The following is a 20,386-nucleotide window of genomic DNA, read 5'->3' as shown; positions in this document are numbered from 1 at the left end:
GAAAAGAATCATAATTCTTAAACCCTATAAGAATGTCACCTTTATTTATAGGTTAAAAAAAGTTTCATCAAAAGAAATTCTTCATTTTGATATAAAGTATTATAATTTTGATAAATTGTTTGGTTTTCCTTAACCAACATATCAATCATTTTATGAGAGTCGAGGTAGAAGGGGAAGATGCAGCTCTAATCTAGCTCGATTCAAATTGAAATCAAATCGATTAGTGATTTCAAACCAAATCAATTCCGAAGATAGGGGTTTGATTCGATTTCAAACTAATTGAAAAAATAATAATATTTTTTTTAAATTAAAATTAAAAAATTAAATAAATAAAAAGGATTATTTTCGGATCACCGGTCAATTGACAAATTTTCGATTGTCAATCTTCATTCATTCTATTTATTTATTTTTTTAAATTAGCATACAGAAAAGACTTTTAGTTTATGATATTAATGTTATTCTTATATTTAACATAATATAATATTTTATAGTATATATATATATATATATATATTTTATAGTACCAATATATATATATATATATATATCATTTGGATAACTATCTTCTTAGTTAGTGTTTGATTTAACGTGCAAACATTTCGGTACGATATTTGTTAGAACATAACTGGAGAAGCATATGCGGCTGAGATAGGAAGACGATGGTGTTACTGCACTGCATGATGACTGCGCTACTGAAAGAAAGAAGAAGAGAAGAGAAGAAAAGAAGAGCTTTGACATCAGTTTTGGCATCAGCTGGTCATCGATCTTGACCTTTTCTACTTCGTACGTGATGAGAATTGGACTTTATCTTTGACTAGTAGTCTCTCTTTCCTAACTTACGAGTGACCGAGGTCTCCATGTTGGTAGATGTTGTGGACATATAGTCTGTCTTCTTCTCATGTTCGCACCTGTTTCCTATTCTCTTGTGCTCTCTGTTTGTTTGCGAGCACAATCATCCTTCCCCACCTTCTGCAGTAGAGAGGAAAGGTGAAGTCCCTCTTACTGTGGGCTTTGAGTAGGTCATCATCATCCGAACTGAATTGTGTTTATGTTCTTTGTAAAGACAGATTTTCCATTGGATCACATGAATCCTGCTAAGGTTATGACCTCTCTCTCTCTCTCTCTCTCTCTCTCTCTCTCTGTGTTTCCAGTCTGAGTCATGCTTGTTTTTTAAGGAAAAGACTGCTGCCATAATATCTCCATGATCAATTGAACACATAAGAGAAGGATGCTGCCAGAATTAGACACTGGATGGGCTTTTATTTTTGTGTTTTGGTCTCAGGAATTGGATGTTCTTTTGGGTTAATTTGCAAAAGCTACTCAAGAAACATATCTGAGTCAGTCGATCAAACATCTGTCGCCTAAAGCTTTAGTCAATGCTTTTTTACAACATCTTCTTTGGGTGAATATTTATGTGACTTTAGTCAATAATTAAGTCAATATAGATCGAGAACGATCATCATTATCGTTCAGCTATCACTGATCCCTCGTAAGCTGACACTCTTTCTTCTGCCTGCAAGTAGTCATCTACTGAGGTGGGTTCTCTCACAGCCTTCACCTCCATCTTGCTTTCCCCTTCTATGGCTTGTGGATTTGCGTGTAGATGTCATCCTCCGCTTCAGGCATCCTTCATTCCCATCGTCGCGCTCTTCCACTTCCAACACCTGAGACGCAAGAAGTACTGCATCAAGGTCGTGAAGACATGCATGCAACTGAAGAAAAGGATAGATTGGAATCCTCTCCTGCATGTTCCACGCGATGAACCCCATGAAGCTTAGCAGAATCTGTGTTGCCAAAGCAATGGGAATTAACGTAGAAGATCTCCATCAATACCCACGTATATTCGTATGATTCAGACCTTACCTGGCGTTAATGGTGGCCGCAGGGAAACGGGAAGCAACTCTTGTGGCGTGCATGGCGAGGATAACGACGAGAACAAGGAAGATAAGACACAGACATGAAAGATGCGGTAGAGCGGAGCACAGAGAACGGTACATATAGACGAGGTCGGGGTCACCATTGAAATGCGAACCTCAAAGCAGGTGGCAGCAACAACAATGGCGACATCACTGCAGGACCTCACCATGATGCACCGTTGACCCACCACCATCCCCAAGCATATGCCTTCCGCATGTGTAGTGTTCCAGCTCCCAAAGTTCCACCTTTTGACTAAATCGTGGCTGTAATCGTCGTTGAAAGAATCTCTTTACCTCCAACTCGACTCAACCACTGAGAAGCCTCCCCTGAGCTTGTAATCCCTTATCTTAGCTTCGAGAAGACATGTTTATCCTCGTGCTTGTATCAGTCTTGTATTTAGCGACGTCATCATTGATCATAAAGATGAGTATCTCTAGATGTACGTACGTTTGCATGCACATGAGATATAAATGCTGTGGTGCACAGGCAGCCATTTGTGATGCAGTGCTTGAGGTCTGAGAAGAGTCACAGGAACATGAAAAAGATGATCGAGGCTTTCAAACGGGAATGTGCTGCGCTAGCTTTCGGCCTTGAGATGCGTGCTGTCACCACCGCCTTGATGAGGAGAGACGTACGACCGCTGCCCAAAGCATTGAGCCTTTCAAGGCAGTTTGGGTCTCGTTGTTATCCATGCAAAGTGTTCGAGCTGTTCTTTCTATGTATCGTTGTCAATCTTCGAAATCACATTTTCCTCATTATAAACTTTAATATAACAAATAAATCCCTCGAAAATATAATCATGTCTCTATATTTTGGAAGGAATATATATATATATATATAACAAAAAATAATTAATTTTTAATTAAATATATATGAGGTTATGAAAGATCTTTTTTTATGACATTTGGTTTTAGGGTTAGTGATAAGATAATCAAAACGAGTTCAAATCATGTATATGTTTTTTAATACTTAATTAAAAAATATTTGAATGATACTATTTTTTTATTTATTTAGGCTTATACGATACACATTTTTACATTCACGAAACCATAATATAAAATATGTTTAGCATAGTTTAAGGAACACGAACAGAGATAAGAAACCAACGAATTTGAACTATTGTCATTTACCCTCCTTAAACTACACTCAAAACACTTTTAACTTAAATTCGATTTTAGTACTTAAGTAAAAATCTCAAAATCTATTGTAATAAAGAATTATGATCGTTGGTTCTAATCGAAATTGTCTCGATATCTTTAACATTTGTTATTTTAGATTTTAATTGTCTAATACGTTAAGCAAAATTTAACGTCTAAATTTTTTTCAAGTATCATAAAATAAAAAATTATTAGATGATCATGACGAAACTACATCGAGACATACCTAACAAGTCTCTCTAAGACTTTAAGTTAATAGAATTAAGAAAATTTAGGAATGAAACTATGAGTATTTTTTATATTAAGCTTAGAGATACATAAGAGATTTGCTTAGAAAGTTGCCTTTGTGTTCCTAAAGGCATACAACCATGTATTATGGTATACAACACTCGTATGGGGCGTGTTATCGGGTTCATTATTGGATATATGGTATCATGCGTTCTTTTTTAGTGGATCAAATCCCATCGACTAGTGTCACACTCCGAATATGAGCCGCCTCCGAAGTCCGAACCATAGTGACCGGTGCATGCTTGGTTTTCTTGTGAATTCTTCTTCTTCTTCACGTACACCAAGGGATACGTAGCCGTTGCTTCCCTCCTTGCGCGTCGCATGATTTGAAATCCTGAACCCCGACTCGGCGTCGCAGAACTCAGCCCGCGTTGGCTCGGTACGTGGCAAAAAGGTCCATTCACTATATACAAAAAGTGATAGCTCAGTACTGTTAGCCGTCCATTAGAACGGGAACCAACCCTTATCCACCGTTAGATCCCGCGTTCCCCGGATCTCAAAGCTGCTTCTTCGGTGGACTACCATGTAGGCTTTGCTTCTCCTACTCGCCCCGTGATTCCCGTCCCGTGTACCCGCCTCGTTATTGATCTGAATGTGGAGCCGGACAGGCCCCACATGATTAGCCAGGCAGGCGGGTACGGGAAAGGGGAAATTCCTTTTGTAGACCGGGGCAGGAGCCGAGTTTCTGACTCGCCCTAGTTGAGTCACAACGCGCTAGTGGGGAAGGACGGTACCGAACCGTTTAGATGTCATGTCACGGACGGCCACGGCTCAGCTCAGCCGAGTCACGGGCCGGGTTGGACCGGGCGAGTTCTTCGAATCACTATGATGGCGGTAACGTTGCTATTATGGTTCCACTCTATCTTCCCCTTTCTGTCAACAAAAGCTAGGGCACAAAAAGGAGATCCCTCGGCGGCAGCCCTCCCCAGATCGAAACCCTTCCCTCTCCCCCGTCCCCTCCCTCCGATCCGTCTATCGATCTCCTCCTCCTCCTCTCGCTCGATTGGTCGACGCTTGGGAACCAGGAGGGCGGAAGGGAGTCGAGGGCCGCGTGCACGAGAAGGAACCTTGGACGTGTCCATCTCTTCCCTTCCCCGCTAGATCGCTGTTTCGCCGGACGTTTGCAGGTCCTTGGAACTTCCTCGAATACCTCGTTTCGAAAAGTCGGATCTTTAAGCTTTCCGGCTTCTTCGTTTTGGTCCCCATCTTTTTCTAGGGTTTCCGCCTCTTTGTCTACCTCTTTTTTCCTTGTTTTGTTTGTTTACGCTTCAATCCGGACTCTGCTTCTGCTTCTGTGGTATGGAATATAAATGCACTCCTTTCTAGTCTCCCATCCCCAAATCTGACCTTATGGGATCGGAGGAGGTGATGGGGTCTGTTAACGGAGATAGAGTGGATGAGCAGAGCGTCGTGGAGGTGCGGACGGGTCAACGATCCGAGGCTTCTGAGATTGCTGGGTTGGTCATCGAAGCCGGGAATGTTGATGCTAGTGCTCTCGTCGGTAGTTATGTGAGCAAGGAGACTCCTGGAGTCAAGAGACCCCTCGTTGGTAAGGTGGCGTCTTACGACCACGGAAGTGGATTGTACACTGTCGTCTATGAGGACGGGAATCGTGAGAATTTGGACCGTTTGCAAGTCTCCAAGATCCTCATTGCTGAGGACACCAGGGTAGGCTCAAACATGAAGCTTAGCTGCAGGAAGAGGAAACTCGACCTTCTAGTCTCTTCTGGTTCACAGGACACGAATGTGCCTCCTCCGAGGACAAGGTCCAGGAAGAATGCCCCAGGTGCTTCTGATGGAGCTGACACCTCTTCGCATGGCAGGACAGATTCTGACCTCTCTGACGATGCTGACTCTTCTAGCAATTCCTGTGATTACGTGCAGGGTCCTTCATCCGTCGCATCTCCAGAGATCCATATGTTAGAATTGCCCCCGTCTTCTGGGGATATTCCGATTTCTGAGGAATCAATTAGTTATCTGTTCTCTGTATATAGTTTCTTAAGATCATTTAACATTCAGTTGTTTTTGAGCCCCTTCGGAATAGATGAGTTTGTTGGATCACTCAAATGTACGGTCCAGAATTCTTTGCTGGATGCCATTCATCTATCACTTATGCGGGCTTTGAGGCATCATCTTCAAGTGCTTTCTTCTGAGGGTTTGGAGCTCGCTTCAAAATGCTTAAGGTTGTTTTCTCTCTTATTTTTATACTCGCCTAAGTGTTGCTTGTATTCTTTAACTAATTTTGAAGTTTTGGCTTTTCAAATTTTACAGATATTACGATTGGAGTTTGCTTGATGCATTGACTTGGCCAGCTTTCGTAGTTGAGTATCTGTACATAATGGGATATATGAGAGGTCTGGATGGGAAGGAATATGGTGCCATGCTTTCAAATGGCGAGTATTACAGTCTTCCCGTAACAATAAAGCTTAAGGTTTTGCAAATACTATGTGATGATGTAATGGACTCTGCAGAACTCAGAACTGAACTTGAAATGCGTGAGAATTTGGATGATGACGTAGAAGATGGTACTGATATTAACTTTCCACTTGGGGATGGGCCAAGGAATGTGCACTCTAGATCTCTCAAGAATTCTGCTTCTAGGAGCATGTGTGCTCTTCAGGATTCCAAAGAGCCACCAAAGCAAATACCAAGCTCGAAAGTAACGGAATCTAATGCAGATGTTTCTAGTGCTGATACAGATGGTAACAGTGATGAATGTCAGCTCTGTGGTATGGATGGCACTTTGATTTGTTGTGATGGGTGTCCCTCTGCATATCATTCTAGATGTATTGGCCTGAATAAAGCATTTCTACCAGATGGGCCATGGTTTTGTCCAGAATGTACAATTAACAAACTTGGTCCTACATCTTTTAGAGTAGGAAGGAGTATAAAAGGAGCGGAGGCTCTTGGCGTTGATGTTTGTGGACGATTATTCTTGGGAACATGCAATTACTTGCTCGTGTAAGCTTTTCTACTTAGAGCATGTTATATTCACATGAATTTTTTTGAATTTACATATTTTAATTAGACTATTCGACACAATTTATGCTACACTTAGCATATGTATTCTGCTTGCCGGTTAATTGAAGAAAAAAAATTCTGTTGTGGCATGTGGCATTCTTCTAACACTCTCTTCATTGTGTTATTTCATCTTTCTTTATCTTCTTCTGGTACTCTTCTTTGTTTTCTGATACGTAGTTATATAAATTAGCCACCCTTTTTGCCCCATGTAATTCTCAATTTTCTAGATATGTTTTAGAATTAGCAGAGTGATCTTCCCTGGATCCAAAACCAAAACTTCTTCAAAAAGAAGAAGGGAACCAACCATGAGGCTGCACATATGTCACGGTCATAGTTTTGCATGTTTTATGTTGCACAGATGTTTGAAGTCACATTTGTCTTATCTTGGCTCATCTTGCTCACCTGTGAGTACTCCTAAAGAATCAATGAAACAACATCAATCATATCTTATAATCTTTTCTTAGATGCTTTATAATGATTCCTCTCAGAACTTTGACTAATTGGATCTGGTATTTCCTAGGTTATCTTTATCATTTGTTTATATTAATTCTGCAGGATTGGGACATCATTGAATGCAGAGCCATTTTATAGATACTACAATCAAACCGATGTCACCAAGGTCTTAAGCTTGATGTCTTCAGTTGCAGAAAATTCATCATCATATGCTCATATCTGCAATGAAATATTGAAATACTGGGAGGTTCCAGCATCCACTCTGGAGGCTGGACAAATTAAACCTGTAGGTAATTCTCTGGCTAATGCTGAAACCTTTAAACATGGTACTCTATTTTCCATTACCTTGATTAAGAGGTCCATTGACAATGTTACAGGGGGAAATCATATTTATGCAGATAGAGAGAGTGGTGCAGATGTTGAAGCTGGAGTTCGCAGTTCTGTATTGAACTCAGTGAACCAATTTAGCTTTCCTGAACAGCAGGAGTCTGGTAAAGAAAATTGTAATGATGCTACAGATAAGACAGAATTAGCTTCACATGGAATTTTGTTATTTCCGAGTGATGAACAATTTTCTTCAAAAGTTATTAGTGAGACTGTCCAGAAGATTTTCCCCGATACTCACACAAGATCTAGTAAGCAATTGGGTAATGGATCTATGATGACAACCATGTCATTCTCAAACTTGCCATATGCCTCTCAAAGATCAATAGTACCTGATATTTCAAGTTGCGCCTCAACGAATGAGTATGGAATGTGTAGGGCAGCTGCAGGTAGCTCATACTTTTCCAACAAGAACGATGCTGTTGGTGCGTTTGGTGGAGGCAGACATGGAAGCCAATATTCTGTTGTGCAAGAAAGAAATGATAAAGCCTCAAATAATAGAGTTTTCTTCAACCCTCAGTCTTATGTCAACCAATATATCCATGGTGACATTGCTGCATCTGCAGCTGCTAATTTGGCTATTCTTACAACTGAAGAGAAAAGATTTTCAGATGCTCATATTTCTTCCAACTCCCGGAAAACTGTGGCTGCAAGCATTTCCCTGCAAATGAAAGCATTTTCCAGAGCTACAATGTATTTTTTGTGGCCAACTTATGAGAAGAAACTGATGGACATCCCAAGAGAAAGATGTGGTTGGTGCATTGCATGTAAAGGTTCAATTACAAGCAAAAAGGGATGTTTTTTAAATTTGGCTGCCACCAATGCGATTAAAGGATCTGCTAGAAACATTAATGGACTTCGTCCAACTAAGCATGAAGAAACTCACTTTCCGGTCATCGCAGCACATATAGCAAACATGGAGACAACACTGCATGGTCTATTTGTTGGGTCATTTCTAGATACACAGTATAAGCTGCAATGGCGAAAACTTGTTCGAGAATCCTCCAGCTGCAGGGTCCTGAAATTTCTACTGCTTGAAGTGAGTTTATCAGTAATTTTCTTGCCATCATTGTTACTATGTATTTTTTCCTGTTTCTGTTTGCTTGAGTCTTCTTTGCTGTATACTGCTAACATGCGGCGGTTTGTTTGCATGAGATGACCAATCTCGGTGTTTTTTATTGGCAAAGGATTTTGCTATGGAACATAGGGCTATGTAATGTTTTTGACATTTCATTTTTCATTCATGGCATGCATTATACATTTTATAATCCTGCATCCATTTCAATAATGAAGTATTTTATGCAAAATGTATATGGTAGTAAAACCTCTGCTTTTTGATGCCCCAGTTAGAGGGATAAGTAGCTTGTCTTGACTTCACTGGAGACTTTTGTCTCTGAGAAAAGAAAATGGAATAGAAGGGGTTTGAGGTGATGGACAATGAGTGATAGGGTTGTGGGAATGACTGAAGATACCTGATTGGTTTATAGAAGGATGAGTTCTAGTTGCAAAAGTAACCCACCTAATGGTCCCACAATTTGCCTAGCTGAGGCCTAAACTTTTAGAAGTCAATATGTTACAACTTATAGAAATCAGGAACTTTTGTACTCGGCAAAGACTCACTGCATACAAAAGAGAGTGAGAAGCATAAGTAGAGGCAAGTGATGCTATTGGCTGCTGCATATCCTTTGACCCATTTGGATGTCTTAATGGTTTCAAAGAAACTAGTAGCTTGGGAGCCTTGAGTTAAAAATTGGGGTTACTTAGAGCTGTTAGCACAAGTTAACCAGTGCATGGTTGTTATAATTGAATTGACTAATGAGACATTTGTTTAACTAATTCGTTTTGTTACAGTGTAACTTTAAGTTGCTTATACAAGTTCATCCTCAGTCCTTTTACTGATTATAATTGAATTGACTAATGAGACATTTGTTTAACTAATTCGTGTTGTTACAGTGTGACTTTAAGTTGCTTATACAAGTTCATCTTCAGTCCTTCTACTGAAAATTGTCTTGTTTGGTTATGTTGAGAGGCCTTGATGGGATCAACTCTATCACTACATGCTAACTATCATTTCTTCAGTTGCCTTCACTCAAGAAACACCATTAGCCTGAACCAATCTCTCATATGCATGGGGCATTAACATTGCTGTCCGAGATAGGGGCTTAGATCACTATCATGGATGCTCAATGCAGCTTATGGTGATTCTGTACGCATTTCACACTTCGGGATAGCATTATTCAGCCTCACAAGTTGTTTCTGTTCATATTTGCATAGCTTCAGCTATTCCAACTTTGGTATCCCTTCTTGACCTAAATCAGTGTAGGTCTAGCATGTACAGGTCTCATCCAGCCCAGTTGAACTTGGAGAAGACTTGCTCTAACATGAATAAGGCTTACCTAGCTTTTGGATGTTCCTTACTTGTACAGGAGAAGGTAGAAACATTGTTTAACTTGAGAAAAGAACTTTTGGGCCATTCCTAGTTGGGATAAGAGTGAGAGAACATCTATTCATTGCCAAATTTGGAAAGGGGAAACTTGACCAAGCCTCCTTCAAGTTTGTAGTTGGAGTAGATTATGAAATTCTACTTCTAGTGAATTTTGGATTTGTTTCATTGTGTTTTATATCGTTGATATGTTAGGATTTTTTTTACCACTATTTTGAATTCAAATATGTGTCCAAGAATTCTTGTACGGATATGCTATGGGTTAAAGAAGTTACTTAGCTATTCGAAATTGTATCTAGAGAGGTTTATAGATCCTTCTAGAGGAATTTTGTGGGTTATGAAAATTTTCTATATGGAAACTTTACTCATAAGTCGTTTTAGTTAATTATATGTAGGTAATTTTAAGCCCTTGAATGATAAGAGTTGGGTTGCCATCTCTCTTGTTGCCCTAATGAAAATTTATTTACTTTAGTTCTCTTTATTTGTAGTTGGTGAAAATAGCGAAGCCCTTTTTTGGAGGACATAACTTAACACAATGACTAGTTGGATTGTTTGTCTCCTAAAGCATTGGGCTTATATCAGTTGCTATAGTCCAGTCATGTGGTGCTTGTTAGACTGCTGTGATGGTCATTATGTTCCCCAAATACCATATGCTGGAACTACATATAGACCACTGGACATGCGATTATAAATCCCTATTGCAGCACTTTAGATCACCGAGAAAGTTGCAAATCACTGTTGCAGCTGGTATGATGATCGTGGATCCATGTGGTATGTTGTACTAATTGCATGCTATGGTCCTTTCTGAACTTATGTGAACATACATGTTCTAAAGATCAGTTAGATGGTTGAACATTTAGTCATTTTTGAAGGTCAAGATTCTGTAAACTAAATCAGTTTGATTGTCATTGACAAACTTAATCATAAACAAACAAATAAGTGATCCAACAATGAAATTTGAATGAGTTGTCTGATGCACTATTTAGAAATTCAGTATTTATGTAATGTTTGGACATTTTTTTGAATGGCGTTTTTGACATCTTGACGGAGGAAACATTAGTTCATGTGGTAGGTGAAGCAGGGTTTGGTGGGATTCGAACTGATTTAAGTTTGGCTGATTTATAGTGCTTAACTAAGAAGAGATGTGTTTAAGTGAAAATGGCAAGAGCAACAGAAGAGTATATATATAGAGAGAGAAAGGGATAAATTGCTCCTGGTTTTCTTTTCCTACAAAGAAGAAACAGGTTCTATTGGAGAAAGAGGTTACCTTGGAAGAAATTTGGACGGTAGATAATGGAGATGAATTACATGTCAAGGCCACATGGTTAAAGACAAAAGATGTCCTTATATCTATTATCGTATGTCATTATCTTCTATGTGTTACCCTTTTTGTTTGGGGTTTACGCTCTTCTATTCTTAAATGCTGAATATGATGTCATTTCTAGTACCTGAAAAGGAAGCAAATGAACTGGACCATCTTTGTCCAGAATGAGCCAGCAACTGTCCTCTCTAATTAAATGACTTGGTGAACTTTCTAAAACACTTAACGTCTTCTCTTTGTCTACTTTCTAGTACTTTTAAACTAAAAAGAATTATGAACCAGATTTCTAGGATCAAGGATTGGTTCAATATCTTGTCCCACCAAGAGGCCATAATCAGGATTATTGTGCTATGTGCCTTCTTTCTATAAAGAGTTCAGCATACTCATGGGTAAAAAGACAGTTGTACCATTGTTTAATGGCCCATTAACTTACTGTTACCTAATTCAGATTTCGCTTATGACGTGATTGCACTGGTATGATCTTACAATCATGTTGTAATCTTCACTTAGTCTATGTATGTTGATGTTTGGATTATCAGCAAGTTTTGCTACTGTATGTTCTCAATTTGTGCTGTTGTTTAAGGTATAGTGGAACTATCTGATGGTTTCTGCTTAGAAGACTCCATTTAGGAAAAAGAGATTTACTAAGCTATCATAGTGATTCATGTGCTTTTAAATGATTTAAGGCTCTCATCACAAAATGTATGATGAGAAACCATCTTTACGCTCAAATACCTGGTCCCAGTTTGCTGGTTGATGTCCAAATTTCTATTCTTTTGGATGGCAATTCATGGATTTGCTTTTATATTGAATATTAGATACTGTTAAAATCATTACATATTGTATACGTCACTACAGTACCAGAAGATACTAAATTATGTTCTCACTAAAATTTTAGTATTTACCTTGACTAACCATATTTTTTATATTATCCCTTATCCTATTCTTAATCTTGTGCTACTTTATATTTTTATTCAACCAAAGTTAGTTATCTTGCTCTAGTACAAGTATTTACAAGCACCTTTGAGAGCACTGGAAATGACATCTCCCCGAGAATATTTTGGTTCGACATAGTTAAGTTTTGCTAGAAACCTGAAAATCATTAGAGATGTCAGTATGACCACATTTATCTGGAAGTTTATGTTTTATATGACCATGAACCCTAGTTTTTTAGAATATTAGACTCTGAACAGACAACATGGCTTTTCTGGATCTACTGATGCAGCTTGAGAAGAATATTCGTGGAATTGCTTTTTCTGGAGGCTGGTTTAAACTGATAATTGATGGACCATCGGGGTTTTCTGCACTAAGTGGTACATCTCGCTCTGGACCAAGTCAAAAGCGTGGGCCTGGTAGGCGGAGCAAGAAACAATATGCATCATCTGAATCTGCAGTTGTGTCATCAGAGGATAGTGGAAAAGATGTGCAATGGTGGCGTGGGGGGAAGTTCTCTGAGGTTATTCTTCAGAATGGGACTCTTCCAAGTTCTCTGGTCAGAAAAGCTGCTCGTCAAGGTAAAATTTACCCTATAAAGTTTCTCAGATTCTCTTTCCCCACACAATTCCCTACTGGTTCTTTAAAAAGGCTGCTGATTGCTGGTGAAACTTTTTCATCATGTTAGGTGGTTTTCGAAGGATACCTGGTATTTGCTATCCTGAAAGTGTTGATCTTCCTAGAAGAAGCCGGCAGCTTGCTTGGAGAGCTGCTGTTCAAATGTGCAAAAATGCATCTCAGCTTGCTCTTCAGGTTAGTTCAGTACCATATTATCATGCAAAAGCTGTTGTCCATTTGCAGATTCCTTTTTTGATAATCAATTAATTTATTATTTGGGATTCATCAGGTCAGATACCTTGACTCCCATATTAGGTGGAGAGACCTTGTTCCTCCTGAGCAAACCTCTGTGGATGGGAAAGGTTTAGATGGTGATGCTTTGGCTTTTAGAAATGCAGTCATATGTGATAAAAGGGTTGCTGAGCATAAGATGATGTATGCTCTTACCTTTTCAAATCAGAAGCATATCCCTTTACGTGTAATGAAAAATGTTTTGGAAAAAGAAACTATCAATAACGAGTATAGTAAATTGTGGTTTTCTGAAAATCATATCCCATTATACTTGATAAAGGAATATGAAGAGAAAATTGGTGGGAAACCATTGTCTGGTTCAATGACATTAGGCTCAAATGTTCAGCCAAAGTTTCGGAAAAAGCAAGTAAAATCTCGAAGGGGAGATATTTTTTCTTATCTGCTGCACAAGGGGGACAAACCTAGCAGCACTTCTTGTGCATCATGCAAAGAAGATGTCATTTTGAGGTATTGTCGAATTAACATTTGAATTTATTCGCCGATCAATTAAAACAAATTATCTAACTGCTAACTTACTTTTTTGTTGTTTTTTTCAATTGTAATTAAGGGATGCTACAACATGCAGCATTTGTCAAGGTATGGAAGTGCTCACACTGTATGCCAGCTGCACTTTCTGTTTGGTTATTAGAATTTTCAACTAACTGGGATTTGCTCCTTGTGAAATTACAGGTAAATGTCATAAGGATTGTGCAATACCTTTGATTGAAAGAAAGGGAACCAATTTAGCATACAATATCACATGCAAAATATGTTACCATGCTAAAACTGCGGCTCTGAATGCAAGTCGTAAGGAGATCCTCAACAGTCAGCTTCCTTTACGAAGGCAAGATCAGCTGATGTCTGGGAACAAATTCATGCCTCAGATGACAGCTCCTTGCTCTTCAGGATCCACTGGTAAGGCTGAGGTTCAAGGAACAAGATCATCTAAGTTAGAAGGCAACAATAAACGTCGGACATGCCTTTCATATGGTCTCATATGGAAGCGGAAAAAGGGTGATGATTCGGGCAAGAATTTTAGATTAGAAAATATTATTTTGAAATGTAAGGAGGGAATAAATCCGCCGAGGAATCCTACTTGCTGCCTTTGCAATTCTCCTTACCATTCCAACCTGATGTATATCCGCTGTGAAAAGTGCCTAAGTAAGTGTACAGTTGATACTTCAATCTACCTCTTTCTCAAACTATCTTCATTGAGCTCCCATACTTATCTTTTGTTTGCAGATTGGTACCATGCAGATGCTTTGGAACTTGAGGAAGCCCAAATCTTTGATTTAGTTGGGTTCAAATGCTGCAGGTGTCGAAGAAAAGCCTCACCAAAATGCCCATATCTTAAAACAGATTCTAAGAAGTTGGAGCCAGAACATATTGACAAGCCAAACACACTTGAAGGGTCCATGTCAGATCTTCCTTTATTAACACATTCATCTAACCCGGTGTCACATACGGCGGATGGAGATATGGTTGTGGTGAATGGTGATCCTCTGCTTCATTCTCTTGGAGTAGTTGAGCCACTTCCAGTTCAAACACTGGAGACTGGGGCTCAAAGCCAGCAAAAGTTGTCTGTCAGAAGGCCTCACTTACTACATGCAACTGATTTGTGTTTTGAGAGCCAGTCTCCTGAAAGAAACGATATATCACATGAAATAGATGACTATGATTTCTCTATGACAAACGATGAGATTTTTGCAAATTCTTCTGACATGGTATCATCATACGACTTGCAAGAAAGTGGTGGATGTGCAGCTGTTTCTGTTGACGATGCTGACTGTGGCTACCAGTGGCCTGATCAAATGTGTGGAAGCATCGAGGATGCAGAGTATGAACCACAGACCTACTTCTCATTCACGGAGCTGTTGGCATCTGACGATGACCAACTACACGTATCTGATAACAACATGAATGCAGTAGAGATTGGATTCTCATCAAGTTGTGGTGAGGTCAGATCTTTTGAAGCACCTGCTTTTGATGGATTAGGATCAGAAGAGGTACATTCTACCGGCGAGGAGTTGGTCGTTAAGGAGACTACCTTTAACGGAGTGGCATGTGACATTTGCAAGCTTGCCCATCCATCTCCAGATCTTAGTTGTGAAATATGTGGGCAGCATATCCATTCTCATTGTTCTCCTTGGGTTGAGAGTGAGCAGCCTTCTAGTGATGCGAACTGGAGATGTGGAAGATGTCGAGATTGGCGGTAGTTAAGAGCTGGTTCTGTCTTGATTTCTATATCGCCAGTTCTGTGAACACGGTCAATAAATACACCAGTAAAAGATACAGGACAGGCTGCCAGAAGGGATTCTTCTGGTTGTGAGGTGCGCTCCAACAAAGGTTCCAGATAAAACCAGCTTCGATTGCTTATGGAAACACGTAGACCTTTTTTGTGGATTTGATGGAATGGCATGGATGCTACATTTCGAGGATCCTTTTTTTGTAGGTTTGGCATAAGCATCCTGTGGGAGTTTGTTTCTATTCAACTTATACTGGTAAGAATTAGTGGCTACATGATAGGTGAGCATGTCACGGTGTATATATAAGAGGTTGAAAGAAGGGCTGAGGTGGGAGAGAGGTGGGCGTTTGTGATACATCTGATTGGTTTCCCAGGAGATAGTTCACACATTATCTACGCCATTGCTGAAGGATAAAAAAAAGAGAGGAAAAGTTTGGCATCGCATTTTGTGAAATCCATCGTGGATCTGCACAGCGCTTTGACTCGCTGCGGCTGCATGATTCCTTCACGCAGGTGCAGATGAATTAGGATTTCTGGTGCCCTGTTACTGTTTGTTCAGACTTGTTATAGCTGCATCTGTTCTCCCATTTCTGATTGTACTTTGAATGAATATCTTGAATAGAATTGAGCTCAAGGGTACTAATCATTTCTGCTTGAGGTTGAGCCTTTTAGATTATGGAGAAGAGGGTTGATTCACTGAGAGAGCCTTGTATCTAAAACGTGTGTTTTAGAATAGGTGCCTTTTTTGTATTTGAACTCAATGGTCAAAATCTGCATTGCTGCGCCCCCACAAATGTAGCCTTTATCGTTCATATCTCTCATCCTTGGTTTTAAGTCAAATGATGGTATTATCATTGTTCCTGGAATATGCGAGACAAAAAAGGAAGCACAGCAAAAACACCCTACTCCAGCTTATTGTATGTTAAATCGAGATGTCATTCCCGAATGTCGCCACCGGTTACCTCGTGAGAGTGGGAGAGAGAAATCGTTGTGATCATAAACGAGAACTTCCAGTGGCTGAACGCTATAACAGTAACCGGTGACCATCCACATCACCTGGATGGGTGAGGCTTGAAACCGCCGTCTCGTTGCAATCAGGCAAACGACGTGCCGAATCAATCATTAGTTAAACTTGCACGATTGGGATCGCGAACTCGGGGCTTATGGTTGACACAGCAAAGATGCAGCAGGAAGGAAGGAATACTGATGCTGCTGCAATGAAGTACTACTTGCAAATAGAGGAATTAACGTCTGATGAGACCTGAATATTACAGCAATTGTTGCAGCTTCCTAAATAATTTCTCCACAACGGGGAGAAAATTACGGGTCAAACAGTTAGGCGACGTGCTAGTAAGTATAACGTGTATATATATATGAGAGCTTTAAAAAGAATTGAATCAGAGATGATGATTCCCCGCAATGCATTGCATGAATCTAGCTGGACGCTACGGGTTTCACCATTGCCATTCTGACAGCTTCCGCATATGTTCTGTGCTGATAGGCCAGCGTCGAGTCGAGCAAGTCCCACAGGGATGTCTTGGGATTCCAGCCTACACTCAGAAAACATCATCAACTATACCTCTTACGAGTTCAAGAGGGAACGGATCAACCGTTCAATGTAAATTGGTCATACCAAGTTGTTTATTGATTATGGTCATGTCGGGAATTCGCTTATCGCTGTCGTCGTATCCTTCACCGTAGAACTGCTTAGAACTCACATCGATCGTAGCCGCCTCCAAAGGAGGCTCCCCTGATACTTTTGAATATACCTGCATGGAAGAAGACAAAATAGCATAGGAAAGTTGGGCAAGGATCTCTGCATCTAGCAATGTCAAACGTATATGTATGTGTTCGCCGAGTGCCAACACTCACCTGTACCATGATTTCAGCAAGTTGCTTTATGGTGACTTCATTGTTAGGATTTCCCACATTAAATATGTGGCCATTAGCTCGAGCAGGATTTTCCTGAGAGAGAAGAGAACAGTTTTATTTGTTTCGTTGCAGAAGGTAAGAAAGAGACACAAAAGAAGAGAGAGATTGATACAGACAATCATCAGGAGAACTGCTTCTATGGCATCCTTGATGTAGACAAATGTCCTTTGGGATTGGCCACCGTCGACAAGTTTTAGAGGCTCACGGCGCAGGAGATTCTGCATCACATTAAGACAAACAAGAAAAAAAAGAAGCAACGGAAATTATGATACATAAGAGAAATATTTTCTGATGCAACATAAGAGAAATTATGATACATACATTGCTGAAGCATGCCAAAACCCTAGGAACACCCTCGCTAGGACCATCAATTCCAGGAATGAAGTCCATCCTTGGTCCAATCCAATTGAAAGGTCTCACGATGGTGAACTCAAGGCCATTTTCCGCACCCTCAGCTTTAGATGGTCCAAATAAAATGTAAGAACAGGGAATAGTATAGTTTTGTTACATCCAAACAGACAAGTAAGTAAACACACCATAAATCAGTCTCTCGATAAGTTGCTTGGCACACGCATAAGACCATCTCTGCTTCTCGACCGAACCAAAAATGCATGGTGAAGCATCTTCTTTTAGAACATAGAATTCTGATTCCTTTACGATCATGCAAGTTCTGGTTACGGGAATGAAAAGAAGAAACAATACTAGTACAACATAGACATGACTTATCATGTAGAAGATAACTCAATCGGAACATCCATGTCTGATAACCATGAAGAACCAATTGTTTCCTTAAGCAGGTAGGTTACTAATAAAAATGACCAGATATAAAAATCATGAAACAAAGTCATCAAGAGAGTTAATTTCAAGCCACAATTTTTGTCTCTTTAAAGCACATGGAAGTCCAACTACATTGGAGCTTTGAAAACTGCGGTTCAGTGCACATAAATCTATTGCAAATTATAATGCTCCTTGCATAGTTCATTATCTTTAAGCCTCAAAAATGATATTAAAGTGATGATTCATGATGAAGAATAAACACAGGATGACTAAACATACGTGAGACTAAGGGTCACCACATCCTCCAAACATGTATAATGTATTCCACTGCTATGAACCTATTAGGCAATGTATAAGTACAAAAATTCAGGGAACATATCATGGCTTGTGCTCAACATTGCGACCAAGGGAGACATACCACGCAGCTCACTTTTGAGAGAGGACATAGCAAAAGTAGCTACTGGTGTGAATGATGCATAGTTAACATAGTTAACTCATTTTTAACATTGAAATAAAATTGTAAGAAATATCAGTTTATTCCGATTTATTAGCACATTTGATCCAATAATTCTGTGGTTCTCATAACTATACAGAATGAAGTATGCACTCACGGTTAATAAAATATCATATTACACGTATATATTATGTTGTAGTCATGTATAATCTCACCTCAGCGAAAGATTATCTGATTATTTTCTATGTTTTATGCCATTCTAAATGTCAATGAAATTATGAGCTAAAAAGAAGACACCTTTGTGTCATTACTGTTTGGTTACGGTGTATAATGCCTTAGTTTCAGGTAGAACATGAAGTCATTTTGATGCAAAAGCGAACATTACCCACAGGTGGTTAGATCAGAAGTATTTTGAACGCAATCAAATTGTGATCATTTAATCTAATTAGACAGGTCCTCATGAGCATTCACATAATCATCTGTTCGTTTAGATGCAGGAAGTCAAAGGGACGCAACAGGCACCTTTCTCAGAGGATGATCCTTTGGCAGGTAGCTCCCTAGTGTTTTCCCATACACTTCACAGGTGGAGAAATGAATGAGGCGCTTGTTGTTCTCCGAACAATACCTGACCTGCACAGCCACGTCCCCAAGATTTCACACAGATGAAGAAAGAAGTGCAGGAAAGCCAAAAAAGAAGAGGAGGGCAGGTAACCCCGAAACATACAACTGGGAGAGCGTCAATGAAATTGCTGTAGATGGTGTCTAATGGACGGGTGTTGTAATCCGCCGGGGTGCAGATTGCCGCCAGATTGATCGTCTGTAAAGCGAACAGCTATCAGAATTCCTTGTGAGACAATAAAACGCGATAACAGACGCAGAGCCGCTCAATCCATTACACGACGGTTCACCAAGAAAGCAAAAAGTTGCTGCGAATCAAAAGAAAAGATGCGCAGAAGAAAGCAGAGAGACTGTAAAAGAAAATGCCGATCCGCAAGAATCATATAGAACGGAGTGCCAGAGATCCGAAGAAAGATTAGGGGCGTGGCGGTTGGCGGGGGCGGGGAGGGGGAGGACGAACCACATCGGACATCTTGATGAGACCCTCGAGCCTGGAGTCGTGCTTGATGTTGAGGCGGTGGAACTCGATGCGGCCGTCCCAGGGGTTGCGGGCCTGCTGCCCGCCGTCCGCGGGCGGCGGTGGCGGCGGGGGGTCGAGGAGGTGCTTAATCTTGTCGTTGTAGACGTCCACGGCCAGCACCGTGTGCGGCGTCTCGGCCATCAGCTTCTCGCAGAGGTGGGATCCGATGAACCCCCCGGCCCCGATCAAGCAGATCGTCATCGGCTTGATCGGGTTGCCGTCGAGATCCAGCCTCGCAGCCGCTGCCATCGTCGGGTCCCCTCAACAGCCTCGCTTTCAATCTGCGCAAGGGATTCGAACAAGAAGAAGAAAGAATCGACGAGAGGAAGAGCGGAGGGAGTGGAAGGTTTGGGGAGCCCACAAGAGGAGGGGGGAGTTTAAATACCCACCGCTGTTGCGGTGTTAGGGATGGACGTAAAAGTCGGTGCTTCCCCAACTACCTCTCACAAACATCAACAAAAAGGTTTATTTGGACAATCATTTATTTTTTTATGTGTATGATCCTTAAAAATTAAAATATGAATTGAATGATTAGTGAGGGCATATTTTTCATTTTTATGATTTATTAAATATATCAACGAATTATTCTTTAATTTTTATTAAAAAATAGAGGAAATTTTAGGCCATTTTAATTATTTAATTCTATAATTTTAAAGCGGAAAACATATTAGAGAAAAAAGAGAAACGAGGAAAATTGTCCGAATTCTATAAACAAATAAATAAAATGAATTTTTAATGAATAGATGCACTCTGAATACTTATATGAGATTTGATACTGAATCCAAGTGATCTCCTATACGACTACTCCATGGTGGAGACATAGTTGGAATCCAAATGATGTATCAGTAGAGACGAAGGATGTGATACATATTCTCTTTCTTAAACATAGGATGAAGAAATATAATATGCCATCTTAGCTTCAAGAAGAACAAAGACGGAGAAGATGGCATAATCCCAAGGAGAAGTCCACAGAGCAGTGAATTCAAACGCCTAACATCCTTTACCGGGGCAGAA

The 20,386-nt window shown here is 40.1% G+C and overlaps 2 protein-coding genes across 4 annotated transcripts; one reads left to right on the top strand and one right to left on the bottom strand.

The window, feature by feature from the left end:
- Positions 1–4,224: 4,224 nt before the first annotated feature.
- On the top strand, positions 4,225–15,728 carry LOC135607874 (DDT domain-containing protein PTM-like). Of its 3 annotated transcripts, none has more exons than XM_065100046.1 (10): positions 4,225–5,545; positions 5,634–6,323; positions 6,939–7,126; positions 7,235–8,259; positions 12,210–12,498; positions 12,606–12,730; positions 12,825–13,294; positions 13,395–13,423; positions 13,517–13,987; positions 14,069–15,728. In XM_065100046.1, exons 1-10 carry the CDS (start codon positions 4,713–4,715, stop codon positions 15,040–15,042), a joined length of 5,094 nt encoding a protein of 1,697 aa, XP_064956118.1. In that variant the 5' UTR covers positions 4,225–4,712; the 3' UTR covers positions 15,043–15,728. The 3 variants fall into 3 exon arrangements, with proteins under 3 accessions (XP_064956118.1, XP_064956117.1, XP_064956116.1); XM_065100045.1 differs by having other exon boundaries at positions 7,214–8,259; XM_065100044.1 differs by having other exon boundaries at positions 6,939–8,259.
- A 612-nt stretch (positions 15,729–16,340) lies between these two features.
- LOC135606534 (UDP-D-apiose/UDP-D-xylose synthase 2-like) lies at positions 16,341–19,734 on the bottom strand. Its single transcript, XM_065097565.1, has 9 exons — positions 19,313–19,734; positions 18,959–19,051; positions 18,757–18,864; positions 17,540–17,654; positions 17,325–17,458; positions 17,120–17,221; positions 16,944–17,036; positions 16,705–16,840; positions 16,341–16,621 (listed from the first exon to the last, which is right to left on the bottom strand). Exons 1-9 carry the CDS (start codon positions 19,619–19,621, stop codon positions 16,506–16,508), a joined length of 1,206 nt encoding a protein of 401 aa, XP_064953637.1. The 5' UTR covers positions 19,622–19,734; the 3' UTR covers positions 16,341–16,505.
- Between the last annotated feature and the right edge of the window lie 652 nt (positions 19,735–20,386).

Source organism: Musa acuminata, chromosome BXJ2-3 (genome assembly GCF_036884655.1).
Source record: "Musa acuminata AAA Group cultivar baxijiao chromosome BXJ2-3, Cavendish_Baxijiao_AAA, whole genome shotgun sequence".
NCBI classification, from domain to species: Eukaryota; Viridiplantae; Streptophyta; class Magnoliopsida; order Zingiberales; family Musaceae; genus Musa; species Musa acuminata.
Note: the sequence above shows the minus strand (reverse complement) of the source record. Positions and strands in the feature narration are given on the sequence as shown.

Coding starts and splice junctions, on each gene's coding strand:
- LOC135607874 (XM_065100044.1), top strand. CDS start 4,713: ATGGGATCGGAGGAGGTGATGGGGTCTGTTAACGGAGATAGAGTGGAT. Junction 13,295..13,394: donor AAAGAAGATGTCATTTTGAG/GTATTGTCGAAT, acceptor ATTGTAATTAAG/GGATGCTACAACATGCAGCA. Junction 13,988..14,068: donor CCGCTGTGAAAAGTGCCTAA/GTAAGTGTACAG, acceptor TTTTGTTTGCAG/ATTGGTACCATGCAGATGCT.
- LOC135606534 (XM_065097565.1), bottom strand. CDS start 19,621: ATGGCAGCGGCTGCGAGGCTGGATCTCGACGGCAACCCGATCAAGCCG. Junction 17,459..17,539: donor TATCGAGAGACTGATTTATG/GTGTGTTTACTT, acceptor GACCATCTAAAG/CTGAGGGTGCGGAAAATGGC. Junction 16,622..16,704: donor CATAATCAATAAACAACTTG/GTATGACCAATT, acceptor TTCTGAGTGTAG/GCTGGAATCCCAAGACATCC.